Source organism: Sander lucioperca, chromosome 10, assembly GCF_008315115.2.
Source record: "Sander lucioperca isolate FBNREF2018 chromosome 10, SLUC_FBN_1.2, whole genome shotgun sequence".
Taxonomy (NCBI): domain Eukaryota; kingdom Metazoa; phylum Chordata; class Actinopteri; order Perciformes; family Percidae; genus Sander; species Sander lucioperca.
The window spans coordinates 20,779,334-20,792,757 of NC_050182.1; the positions used below are offsets into that span (position 1 = coordinate 20,779,334).

The 13,424-nt window shown below is 41.9% G+C and overlaps 1 protein-coding gene across 1 annotated transcript; it reads right to left on the reverse strand.

Annotated features, from left to right (window-relative positions):
- Nucleotides 1-1,023: 1,023 nt before the first annotated feature.
- On the reverse strand, nt 1,024-9,279 carry LOC116066541. Its single transcript, XM_031322659.2, has 8 exons — nt 9,095-9,279; nt 6,574-6,764; nt 5,006-5,122; nt 3,122-3,200; nt 2,932-2,959; nt 2,644-2,795; nt 1,296-1,389; nt 1,024-1,079 (listed from the first exon to the last, which is right to left on the reverse strand). The coding sequence occupies exons 2-8, from the start codon at nt 6,648-6,650 to the stop codon at nt 1,024-1,026; spliced, it is 603 nt and encodes a 200-aa protein (XP_031178519.1). The 5' UTR covers nt 6,651-6,764; nt 9,095-9,279.
- Between the last annotated feature and the right edge of the window lie 4,145 nt (nt 9,280-13,424).

The window sequence follows — 13,424 nt, forward strand, 5'->3', positions numbered from 1 at the left end:
ATTGTGGAATTTTCCAAAACGTAATAACTACCACACATATAAACACCAAATTGCTTGGCTAAATTAATCTGGTTATAACAAAAATATCTACTGAAAAAAATATTTTTTTTCATGGATAGATTTAGCTACTATACGTATACTATTACGTCTGCGAACTTCATTATTGACGCATCAGTGGCACATGTGATCCAACAGCTGATGTAATCCAAACAGCTGATGTGATCCAAACTATTCAAGTAACAGTTAACTCCAGAGTGTTGCAAAAGTGTTGTTTCATCCAATGATTCACTTCTCGTCCTCTTCCAACCATTCATCAAAACTGAGTCCGCAATATAAATCAAAATTAACAACAAAACGATCCATTGTATGAATACTGTTGGCTAAAGTTACTGTTTTTTTGATTCAGCCCTGGAAGTTACAATGTTGCAATGGAAATGGCAGAGTAATATTTTATGTGATGCACCAGGTGTGCTCAAATGGCTCTGGGTGTGCTGTCATGCTGATTTGAGTATGTTCTAAATGTCTAGATGACCAATCAGATTGTCTAGTCGGATCTACTTGTTCTATAATCAGGAATAAACAAACGTCCAGTAATAAAAGTCACGATATTAAAATATAAATTATTTCTGGATCTCAGCCACAGTTCACATTTCATTACTTATGAAGTGATTCTAAATCAGAAAAAAATACTTTGGAAACATTCACATTTTTTGAATGTTTCCAAAGTATTTTTCAATACTGTGTTTTCAAAGCTTAACCTGACCTGAGAGTCTCCAGTGTACAGTGTGGACTCTTCAGTCCAACAGAGATCAGCTTCCCTCCTGAATCCTGCAGATTGTTGTTACTCAGGTCCAGCTCTCTCAGACTAGAGGACTGGGAGCTGAGAACTGAGGACAGAGCTTCACAGCTTCTCTCTGACAGGTTGCAGCCACTCAGTCTGGAGAGACAACAGGAAGGAAACAAGTTATTATATTTAACTCCTGTTGAAAGATATCAGAGTATTTAATGATTAATAAGTCCCACTTACAGAGCTTTGTTGGAGGCTTTGACCACTGGCAGCAGCATCAGAAGAGTCTTCTCTGAAGCAGAGTATTTCTTCAGGTCAAACACATCCAGATCTTCTTCTGATGACAGTAAGATGAAGACCAGAGCTGACAACTGAGCAGGAGACAGTTTAAATCTGGAGAGTCTTCCTGATCTCAGGGCCTGTTGGATCTCCTCCACTAGAGAACGATCATTCAGTTCATTCAGACAGTGGAACAGATTAATGCTTCTCTCTGCAGACAGATTCTCACTGATCTTCTTCTTGATGTACTCGATTGTTTCCTGATTGGTCTCTGAGCTACTTCCTGTCTGTGTCATTAGGCCTCGTAGGAGATTCTGATTGGTCTGCAGTGAAAGACCCAGGAGGAAGCGGAGGAACAAGTCCAGGTGTCCATTTGGACTCTGTAAGGCCTTGTCCACAGCACTCTGGTAGAACTGTGTTGATGTTGTTTGTTCTTCTGACAGCAGGTTGACTCCAGAGTTGGTGAGTGTCAGATGGACATGAAGAGCAGCCAGAAATTCCTGAACACTCAGATGGATGAAGCAGAACACCTTGTCCTGGTACAGTCCTCTCTCCTCTTTAAAGATCTGTGTGAACACTCCTGAGTACACTGAGGCTGCTCTGATATCGATGCCACACTCTGTCAGGTCTGATTCATAGAAGATCAGGTTGCCTTTCTGCAGCTGCTCAAAAGCCAGTTTTCCCAGAGACTGGATCATCTTCCTGCTCTCTGGACTCCAGTGTGGATCTGTCTCAGCTCCTCCATCATACTTGATGTTCTTCACTTTGGACTGAACCACCAGGAAGTGGATGTACATCTCAGTCAGGGTCTTGGGCAGCTCTCCTCCCTCTCTGGTCTTCAACACGTCCTCCAGAACTGTAGCAGTGATCCAGCAGAAGACTGGGATGTGGCACATGATGTGTAGGCTTCGTGATGTCTTGATGTGGGAGATGATTCTGCTTGCCTGCTCCTCATCTCTGAATCTCTTCCTGAAGTACTCCTCCTTCTGTGGGTCAGTGAACCCTCTGACCTCTGTCACCATGTCAACACACTCAGGAGGGATCTGATTGGCTGCTGCAGGTCGTGTGGTTATCCAGAGGCGAGCAGAGGGAAGCAGATTCCCTCTGATGAGGTTTGTCAGCAGCACACCCACTGAGGTGGACTCTGTAACATCAGTCAGGATTTTAGTGTTGAGGAAGTCCAGAGAAAGTCGACACTCATCCAGACCATCAAAGATGAACACAACCGGGAACTCTTCAAACCTGCACATTCCTGCTTCTTTGGTTTCACTAAAGAAGTAATCAACAAGTTCCACCAAGCTGTACTTTCTCTCTTTCAGCACATTCAGCTCTCTGAAAGTGAATGGAAATGTGAACTGGATGTCCTGGTTGGCTTTGTCTTCAGCCCAGTCCAGAGTGAACTTTTGTGTTAAGACTGTTTTCCCGATGCCAGCAACTCCCTTTGTCATCACTGTTCTGATTGGTTCATCTCTTCCAGATGGGGTTTTAAAGATGTCTTCTCGTCTGATTGTTGTTTCTGGTCTGTCGGGTTTCCTGGATGCTGTTTCAATCTGTCTGACCTCATGGTCATCATTGACCTCTGCAGTCCCTTCCTCTGTGATGTAGATCTCTGTGAACATCTCATTCAAAAGGGTTGGGTTTCCTGCTTTAGCAATCCCCTCAAACACACACTGGAACTTCTTGTTTAGGTTCGATTTGAGTTTATGTTTACAAACTCCAGCAGAACTTCCTGAATGAATACATAACAAAACAGATCATTAAGTAATTTTGTAAAGGAAACAGGAACATATTTTGGTCCATCTCTGGAGACATTAGTAAACGTCCCATTAGTCCAGCAAGTTAAATCTTTAGAGAAATCCTCTTACTTAAAGTGACAATGTCCTCCTCCAGCAACTGGAACAGAAGATTATATTAATTACACAATCAAACTGAAATCATGGAAGCAAACATCAGATCCATGTTGGACAGACTGACAATCCACTGGTCTGAAAAGTGCAGCATGGAGATGATTGTGAACAGAATAGATGTAAAAGTAGTAGTTGTACATGTACAGACCATAAATATGGAGTCCAGGTGTGTTTGATGCTGCTGGGCAGACTGATCACTGGGAACCTCTGAGCTCTCCTGGTCCACTCTGTGGAGGAATCAGGAATAATTAGCTCACATCATGTCTGTCCACACAGAGACAAACACAAGGCAATTGCCTGTGACTTAAAGTGTTGATTGCAACATTGAATCAGATGGTTTCCCCTGACATTAAAGTGTTGGTGGTACTGCTGACCCCACTGCGAATTAACAGAAAGAACTAAGAAGTAAACAAGGGCTACAACGTGGTTGGCCTAAAGGACTCCTGAAGCAGCAGACTGGTATCATGATGCCAGGAGGTCTGCAGCTTCTGTGGTCATGGAAGCAAACAGTTGTAGGTAGAAGGAGTTTGGGAAGTCAACAGTGAAAAACCTTCTGTTGGCCTCAAAATGATTTTGGCAAACCATCAGCCAACTCAGGAGGGGGAAGCAGAGCTTAGATGGCCTGTTTGTAGTCGGGGAGAACTGCTGACCTGGACTGAGGATACTGTTGGATGGTGGTTCCCTGTTTTTGCTTCCCCTTATTGACTTCTGATCTGACATCCAACTGGCAAACCCAGATCCAACATTTGGGAAGAATTTTGCATTTTGACCAATTTGGGTCAGGAGAAAAGAAATCTGGTCATGAACCCATTCACTGAAACTTGGCCTTAGTGTCCAGACTCAAATGGCAGAAGTCTTCTCATTAGGGCTGTGACGGTATAGTGTTTTTCTTACTGCTGTGATGAAGCGCGGTATGGCGGTTAACCGCACCCCCTTACGAGACTAGCGTAAGTTAGAGCAAGAATGGCAGGGTGCCTTAAGTGAGTGACGTCAGTGCCCGTGTGGTCGTGCAAGGACAGCGAGCTGTAACGGAGAGTAGCGTATATGAGTGCCGCTGTGAGGAAAAATAGATAGCAAAGATGATGTAAAGTGAGTTAAAAGTGAACAATAAAACAACAAGCTAGAGCTTCTCAAGACACGGTGGCTTTAGCTGTTGTCAATACCACCGGTAAAGTGAATGGAGTTACCCCCAAAAAACATCGGCTTAACCCTTAGCACAGTGTTTCCATTTCAGCTCAATGTAAGTCTTTACTGTGTTTTGCTGTCATTTAGGGCCACTCTGCTTTCTCTCCTCTCCGTTGATTTATTCCACAGACAGTTCAGAAAGCTCTATTGTCAATAAAGTAAAAAGAAAAAAAAAGTTTGCAGACGCTTTGCAGCACAGCAGTCTTAGCAGCTGAGCAGACAGAGAGCAGAGAGGGCAACTTGGCAGTCCGCTAACTTCTTGCTCTCTGTAATATTACCAATATAAGCTGCTCTTTTTAGGCTACAAAACATGCTTGCAGGCTGAAATTCAACCATGCGGTTTTGTCAGGATTAAACTATAAGCAGAAGGAAACTCTGCTAGCTGCTAGGCTAATGTGCAATGGTAAACACTGCAGCGTTAACGTTAATGTGGCCACGTCCACCTCAGCTCAATGGCCTGTCCATCCTCATGTGCAAAGCTGAAGTGACTAGCAACTTTAGTTTTTTTTCTCTCTCCATAAACTCTTGAATGTAGGATAGAAGACAGTCGATGAGGATAACTACACAATGATTATTGCTTTCATTATAATTCATATCACACGATATCTGTTCTCCTGTAACTTCTGCAAGCAAAAAGTAAAAAATAAATAAAAAATATGCGGTGATGGACCAAACCAATCCAATATTAAATTGAGATCTACAGTTGAAGACTGGTCTTACTGGATAGCTTTTAGATGTGAGAATATAAATATATGTGAAGAAACATGCTGAAAATAAATTTCAAAACTTCTCTGGATACATAAAAGTTGAAACATGAATCAGTACTATTATAATATTAACAGCTCACCTCTTTTCAGCAGTGGGTTGTTGACCTTTAAAATCAATGAGGCGATTATTTGACCAGTCACTCTTGAAGGACACACAGCTGGGTTCAGGTTCAGCAGAGTTTGGTCTTTGATGGATCCTGTTACACAGAGAGTAAGACCAACAGGGATGGAAATTCACTTTTTAGTATTCAGACACAAAAACTGCTGGAGATACAAGCAGCAACTAAAACAAGATTAACACAAAGAAGTTCAAAAAAACTATACAAAAAACTGGGTTAAAAAGCTAAAACACCAGAGAATATATTGGACCAAACCAGATCCAATATTTATCTAAAAGTTGAAGACTGGTTTAACTGGACAACTTTCAGATGTGAGAATATAAATGGATGTGAAGAAGAAAGATGCTGAAAATAAACTCCAAACACTTCTCTGGATACATAAAAGTTAAAACATGAATCAGTAATATTATAATATTAACAGCTTACCTCTTTTCAGCATAGGGTTGCTCTCCTTTAAAGTTAATGAGGCGATAATTTGACTGGTCGCTCTTAAAGGACACACAGCTGGGTTCAGGTTCAGGTTCAGGTTCAAGTTCAGGTTCAGGTTCAGGTTCAGGTTCAGGTTCAGGTTCAGGAGACTCTGGTCTCTGCTGGGTCCTGATAGAAAAACACATTTATTGAGGGTCATGTTCAGTAGTCTCTTATAGCCAGACCTTCATCATTCCGGGATGGGAGAAAAACATGTTCTGGTTTATTGGCATTTCTTTAAACCAATCACAATCGTCTTTGGCAACGCTAAGCGCTGGACGGAGCATCGGTGCCTCTGCTAAATAGTCTTGGGAAGGAACTTGTTTTGGTGGAACATGTGTACATTCAAAAGTAGTTTTAGTCGTGCAACAGAAAACTCAGATTGGACAGGTAGTCTAGCTAGCTGTCTGGATTTACCCTGCAGAGATCTGATTTGCTCGCAGCCCCATGGTGAGGAGCAGAGAGTAACAACGATGCTTTTCAGGTGTTGCGCTAATCACTCCGCCCAAGTAGCAGAGCTTCACCTTGTGAGAATATAGTTCCCAGTTTATATACGGTTAGAGGATGGCTGGGTCTCATGTGACCTTGTTATTTGTACACACTGTGACTATACAAATCACAACATGTAAATAGGAACATGTTGGCGTTATTTTGTCACTTATTGGGAGCAGTAGGCTAGATGGAGCCGGTTACCTCCAGGATCTGTGGTAAACTAGGCTAGCGGTGGGTGCGTCAGACAGAGTTACGACACACACGGAGATGAGAAGGGTATGTATGGACTTATCTAACTCTGGGGGATACGCTGAATAAGACAAAGTCTCAATAAGTCGGCGTGTTCCTTTAAAGCGTTCCACTTGTGATCTGATCACTCAGATCAGATTTTAATCCAGATCCAAATGGATCCATTTTAAACCAGGTGAAAACAGGTCTATAGATATCCCAGAGTTCACCTGGACGACAGGCTACAGTGGGCTGGAAACACAGAGACCCTCTACAAGAAGACCACACACCCAATGAGACAACACTACTTCTAGTTTGCTGGAGGTTTCAGAACAACTCACCTCAGTCTTCGGCTCTTTATTTCAATATGTTCCTCCTTTTCCTTCTGTCTTCGCCTCTTCCTTCTCCTCTCCTCCATTTTAATTGGCCTGTCCCTTACAGGTCGCCTTCTTTTTTAAAGTAGCGGTGTCTCTTCATTGACACACAGCTGGGTTCAGGTTCAGGTTCAGCAGGGTTTGGTCTCTGATGGGTCCTGTAAGAAAGAGAGGAAGACCACTTTTTAATCTCCAGAAACAGAAGCTGCTGGAGAAACTAGAAGCTATCAAGCAGAAAATAAAGTCTGAAGCTCCTCACTGAATGATTTCTGCTCTCTGCTCATCCTCATTCATTATCTTTCTGGGAGAACAGGAACATTGTAAAGACTCCAGGACTAATGTCGGATTGGACACTACAAATAACATGTTATTGAATTTGAACACAAAGTTGCATCATAAAAGAAGCGACACTAGTTCCTGTTGGAGTGCCAGCTCATAGTGACGCAGTTCCATATTTGTTGATTTAGTTAGAGAATAAAAGAGCTGAGTCTTGTTGTCTCCATATCAGTCCTGTCAGTGAATAAAACGACCAACACTAACTGCTGCAGACAGCTTTCTGATCTTCAACACAAGAGTCATCCAAACTTTCTCAGGAAATAAGAAGTGACGTAGAAACATTATATTTAACATTACAGAGCCAGAAACAAACCCTGAAGAGACGAAAGATAACGTGTTGTTAAAGTATCAAACAGCAATCACAATCAGAAAGGACTTTATTGCCTTTATTAGTACGTTTTTTACACATACAAGGAATTTGTCTTGGTGTTGTAGGTGCATGTCACATTCTCTAGATGTAAGAACTTATAGTTCCTTCAAACAGTCCAAAGAGTTGATGAAGAAGAGTGTCACTCTCCGCCTGGAGAGAAATCTCTGACACAGGTGAGCTGTTCCCTGGAATGAGCCACAGCTCCACCTGTCAGGAAGCAGGCAGGAAGGAGGAGATTTTCACAATAATATTACATTTGGACTAATGGAGCCAAGACTGAGAATCAATCTCACTTTTCTGTCCTGTCAGTGTTTGTTCTAGGTTTTGTGGAAGACTGAGGTGCAAATATTCGGTGGCAGGGAGTTTAGGGTTCGTTCTTCAAGAAAAGGTTACGGTTTTCAATCAAAAATATGCAATTTTGCATAATGTTGGACCATTATTATCCCCATATGTGTATCTTAAACGTTGGAAAAGCTAGATCAGATAATAAACAAATAACACTCAAAAACATTAAAGACAAAACTTGCTAAGAAGTCTGACTACAATTATAAAATCTGAGAAAAGACTTTTAGTTAGTTTTAATGCTCACATTGACTTCACATTAATTCAATTAGGTGGTACCTAAAACGGCTTGGGTGCTGCGACTAAACCTTACAATGGTAGAGAAACCCTGCCTGTGTATAGACGTTAAAAATAATGACATGAAGACACTTCTCTGCCTCCTCCACACATTACTACAACAGTAACAGAGGCATTTAGGTCACTACATTTTATTCTGAAAGGTTCCAGAGAAAACAGTATAGTCCTGTTGTGTCTGACTTTACACTGGTGGAGACAACGGTTTGTTTTCTAACAGCAGGAGAAAGGCTCGGACCCCACCCATCTTCAAACTCAGCCTTCATTTAGATCTCAACTACACAGCTGTAAGGTTTTCTGACTGCAGCCTCACAGTTGTGACAGACAGACGTATAAACAGGGCAAAGTATTTAAAACCTCCTCTGTAGTAGTTCATGCTACAACATTTAGATGTATCTTCCAACACAAGTCGTCCAAACTTTCTCAGGAAATAAGAAGTGAAGTAGAAACATTATATTTAACATTACAGAGCCAGGAACAAACCCCGAAGAGATGAAAGACTAACTTGTTGTTAAAGTATCAAACAGCAACTTACAGTTTCTTCAAACAGTCCAAAGAGCTGATGAAGAAGAACTCAGGTGAGTTGTTTCCTGATAAGTTACAGCTCCACCTGTCAGGAAGCAGACTTTCACAATAAGAGCTTTGTTTCTTCTCTCTGTGTAACTGTGGTTGTTGTCGTCACTGTGTGTTTGTTCTTCCTTTGTCCCGTGAATGCAACACAAGGAACTTTCCACACGTCGAGTTCCAACATGTTTAAAATGTGATGAACAAACTTTATCGTTAAACAGACTCAGTGACGCAGGGGAAGAAGTACTCCAAACTATTAATGCTACACGGTGAAAATACTCTGTCCAACATCCTGCTCTGTTACTAAATGTACTTGATGTAGAAGTAGCAGTGAGAGAGCTGATTCTCTGGAACATTACCTCATGTTTTACTGCTGATTCATACTTTGTGTGTAAACTGTGAATGTGCAGAGTAACACGCTTTCAGATAAATGGAGGACAATAACAAGTACAAGCTTTCCTTCTGAGATTAAAGCAAGTAAAAGTACTAATAGCACAGTGGGAAGATACAGCAGCTGGCTGAGCAGATAACTAACATGGAGAGAAAACAGACAGACTCTCTGCTCCCTGAACTCAACACATACTTGACTGCTCTGATTGGAGGGTTTCTCACGCTGCATCTCGACCTGGAAGACCTCTGGGACACCGAGACAACTTATCGTGTGTGTCGACTGAAACCTTTGTCTCTGACAGCAAAACAACAAACCTGTTTCAGCTTCATCAGGAGGAAGAGGAGGAGGAGGAGGAGGAGTACAGAGGAGGAGACAGAAAGAATCCTATAGAACCAGAAACACTCTGACAACAGAGGTCAGAGGAGCAGTAACACAACCAGCAGTGATAAACAGGAAATTAAACTTCAAACTTAAATGACATGATGAATTATAATGTTACTGATTGTGAACACAGCTCTGCATTGGTGCAGCAGAATGGTGGACAAACTGCATGACCTGGGTGTGAAAACATACACGTGCAAATGGATCAGGGACTTCTTAACAGACCGGCCACAGACTGTCAGGTTAGGGTCCTATCAGTCCCCAGTCCTGACGCTCAATCCCATCCTGGACATACTGTACACCTATGACTGCACACCGACCCGTAGCACAAACCGAATCATCAAGTTTGCAGACGACACGACTGTGGTACAGATCGACGATTCTGCCTACAGGGATGAAGTTCAAAAACTGTCTGTGTCTGACAATAACCTGCCACTTAACTCCACCAAAACAAAAGAGCTGATTATTGACTTCAGGAGGAGGAGAGAGGAACCTGCTCCTCTTTACATCAAAGGAGACATGGTGGAGAGAGTCACTGACTTCAAGTTCCTGGGTACATACATCTCCCAGGACCTGACATGGACATGCGAACATCACCTCTCTTGTCAAGAAGGCTCAGCAACGGCTATATTTCCTGAGGACCCTGTGGCGAGCAAATCTCGCACAGCAGCCAGGGGCGTAGCACAACATTCTGGGCCCTGTAGAAAGGCATTTTCTATGGGCCCCTCCCAGCATCCACAGCTATTCATTCTAGCATCTTTTTGGGCCCTCCTCACATGAGGGCCCTGGGTACTCAGTCCCCTTTTCCCCCCCAGTCCGACGCCCCTGACAGCAGCTGCTGCTCTCCTTCTATCAATGCTCTATGGAGAGCAAGCCATCCTCTCTCATGGCATTCTAGTGTGGTTTGCTAGCTGCACTGTGGCCAACAGAAAGGCGCTACAGAGAGTCATTAAAACTGCACAGGGCATCATAAACACACAACTACCCACCCTAGAAGACACTTACAGGGCTCGATGTTTGCGTCGGGCCAAAAGCATCACACAGGACTCCTCCCACCCAGCCAATCACCTTTTCACCCTGTTGTCCTCTGGGAAGCGATACAGGTCCATGAAGGACCGCATATCTGGACTTAAGAACAGTTTTTACCCATGTGCCATAAAAGAACTTAACACTAACAAATAATGGTGCAATAGCAGTCTTTCTGCAAATACAAATGTGCAATATCTGACTTTTTTATTTTTATTATTGTATTTACTATATGTATTGTTTTTATTCTGTGTATTTTGCCTTTATAAGGATACTGTCATTTTTATTTGTGTACCACTGAGGGTGAGTTGCAGAACAATTTCGTTGGACAGCTGCTGTCCAATTACAATAAAACATATTCTATTCTATTCTATTATTGGTAATGTTGTCATTTGTTATTTTAGAGAGAAATACCAAAAAAAAGAACAATCAAACGAACCCAAAGTCCCCAGTTTGTTTTCATCTCTGTGCTGGTGAGTGACGTCATGGCGCCCTCTGGTGGACATCAGCAGGAACTACAAGCAGAGCGCCACCAAACATATTCACACATTAAAACATGTTTACAGATTTTATTAGTTTCATTTCTATGTTTTTATCTTACACACTCACCCTACTGCCGCATTCTATCTCATGTATCCACTGGTTGCAAAAAAAGTCTGTTTCTATAGAAATCTACGGGAAAATGGCCCTACTTCTCACTTGATTTAAAATACTACTGGTTTATAAAGCACTGAACGTGTTTTTAAACTGCTTTTTAATATTTCATGTAAATCCCTTTGAATTGCCTTGTTGCTAAAATGTGCTATATAAATAAAGCTGCCTTGCCTATACTTATTTTTGAGGTCAAACGTGGCTACATGCTTCATAGAGTACCGTGAAGCAGTTGTCTAAGTAACTGGACTTGACGTGTAAGAAAAAGAAAAAATGTTCCTAAATAAAAAAAAAGTTAATAAATTATAATTTTAAATGTTCATTTTAAGGTTTATATGGACTTTGACACTTGATGAACGAAAATGTTGTCCCAATGTTCATTTAGCAAATTACGGTCTCTTTAATTTTAAAATAAAGAAGCGGATGCTTTGGAGCCATAGACTGTTAATATTATACAGTCTATGTTTGGAGCCCAGCTACACACTGACCTGTCAATCATGACAGAGGCTTAGCTGTACTTTGTATATTAAAATAGCCGTGAACTTGTGAACTCGGCCGAAATTTGGTCCGACCAAAAGAGGTAGTCTCGGTCCGGCTCCAACTGGACTTTGGGACCAAATACATGAAGCTCTGGCAGGCTATCATCGTGTTATAAGAAGCTCCTTTAAGGAACAGATCAGTACTTATGCTGCATTCATGCCACCTGGGAATAACAGGGACCGCCCCCGTGGTTACGTTGTTTTTCCGACTGCCAGTGTTCACATCATAGATATACATAATAAAAGCCTTTATTATGTATATCTATGGTTCACATGGCCGGGATGCGTGTTCTTCTTCTTCTGTTATATTTGCGTTTGGCATAACAACTTGTTGCATGACTGCCACCAGCTGTTGGCCGTAGCCTAGAGCATCAGGTGGTGAAAACATGGAGGCCACAATAACAAAAGATTTGCTGCTGTTTTCTTATGCGAGCATACAAGCACATGGACAGGTGTTTGTTTGAGTTATTTGCAGGACAACGAACGGGAAAGGACACGGATAAGTTGGTGTTCTTTATACATGGGCCTATTTATGAATAATTTGAAATATGTTATGTCTGTGTATGTTTCTTGGCTGAGGCATTTGTCCACAATAAACAGTTTATTGTTTATTGGAGAGCAGCAGTCAGTAGGGGAGAGCAGCAGTCAGTAGGGGAGAGCAGCAGTCAGTAGAGGAGAGCAGCAGTCAGTAGGAGAGCAGCAGTCAGTAGGAGAGAGCAGCAGTCAGTAGGGGAGAGCAGCAGTCAGTAGAGGAGAGCAGCAGTCAGTAGGAGAGCAGCAGTCAGTAGGAGAGCAGCAGTCAGTAGGAGAGCAGCAGTCAGTAGGAGAGCAGCAGTCAGTAGAGGAGAGAGCAGAGAGAGGATAAGAGAGGACGGGGAAGCCCGTCTACAAACCAATCAGTTACAAGTATCTGGAGACGCAGGACGTAGTTTTAAACTACGTTAGTAGCTTGTTTCAAGCTAGACACATTTGATTAGCATGAAAACATATCCCAGAGAACGGTCGACTCGGTACACATTATTAACCCCTAGGTTCATTTTGCGCCGGAATTGTCCTTGAATAAAACTATTTGCCGCATTAACTCCGATTCTTCAGGTATATATTTCATTTTGAAGATAATAGTAGTTTTTTTAAAACATTAAAAAGTCTTAACATGAATCTAACTGTTATTAGCATATTAGCAAATATAAATCCCCAGTGATAGGCTTACACAGGTAAGGTAGCTATCCAGAGATAAAGGTGATCCTGAGGATTCACTGTGCCACATGTATGTTTAACATTAAAACATGATTTATAAAATCATGCCAACAATTATTAGGCTATTTTAATAGCTTAGTATTATATGCAAAAAAGGTATGTATAAAGGCTTTAGGCCGCCCTACATGTTACTGTAGGCCCAGTTTATTATGAAACTTCATTTTATACAATATATGCGGTAGGGGGTCCCTGCTCTCTCTCTCTCTCTCAGTTAAGGGGTCCTTGGCGTAAAAAACATTGAGCATGTAACTTAAGGGAAAGTTTGCTGATTTATTGTGTACTGCCATAACGTTACATGCAGATAATTGGCGCCAGTACCCGAAGATCCACATTTACCCGCCGATAAATCCCAACTGGATGACTCGCTTCAGATGGGTTGAAGATCGGCAACTTTCCATCTTTAGCGTTCTGCTAAGCTCAGAGCTACTGCAACCATAAACAGTGGCTTGGCCGCATCATCCTCTCCCCAGCTCCACCCTCTTGTCAAAACTTGTTACATCCGATTTCAAAAAACGTCATATAAATTGCCGAATTCAAAGCTTCAAAACAGCAGTCCATAAACAAATGGGTGACATCACTGCTGCTTGGTCCACTAATTTTACAGTCCATGTTACACAGTAGTGGATTATGACCTAAAAAAAAAAACTACATAAAGAAGCACAAA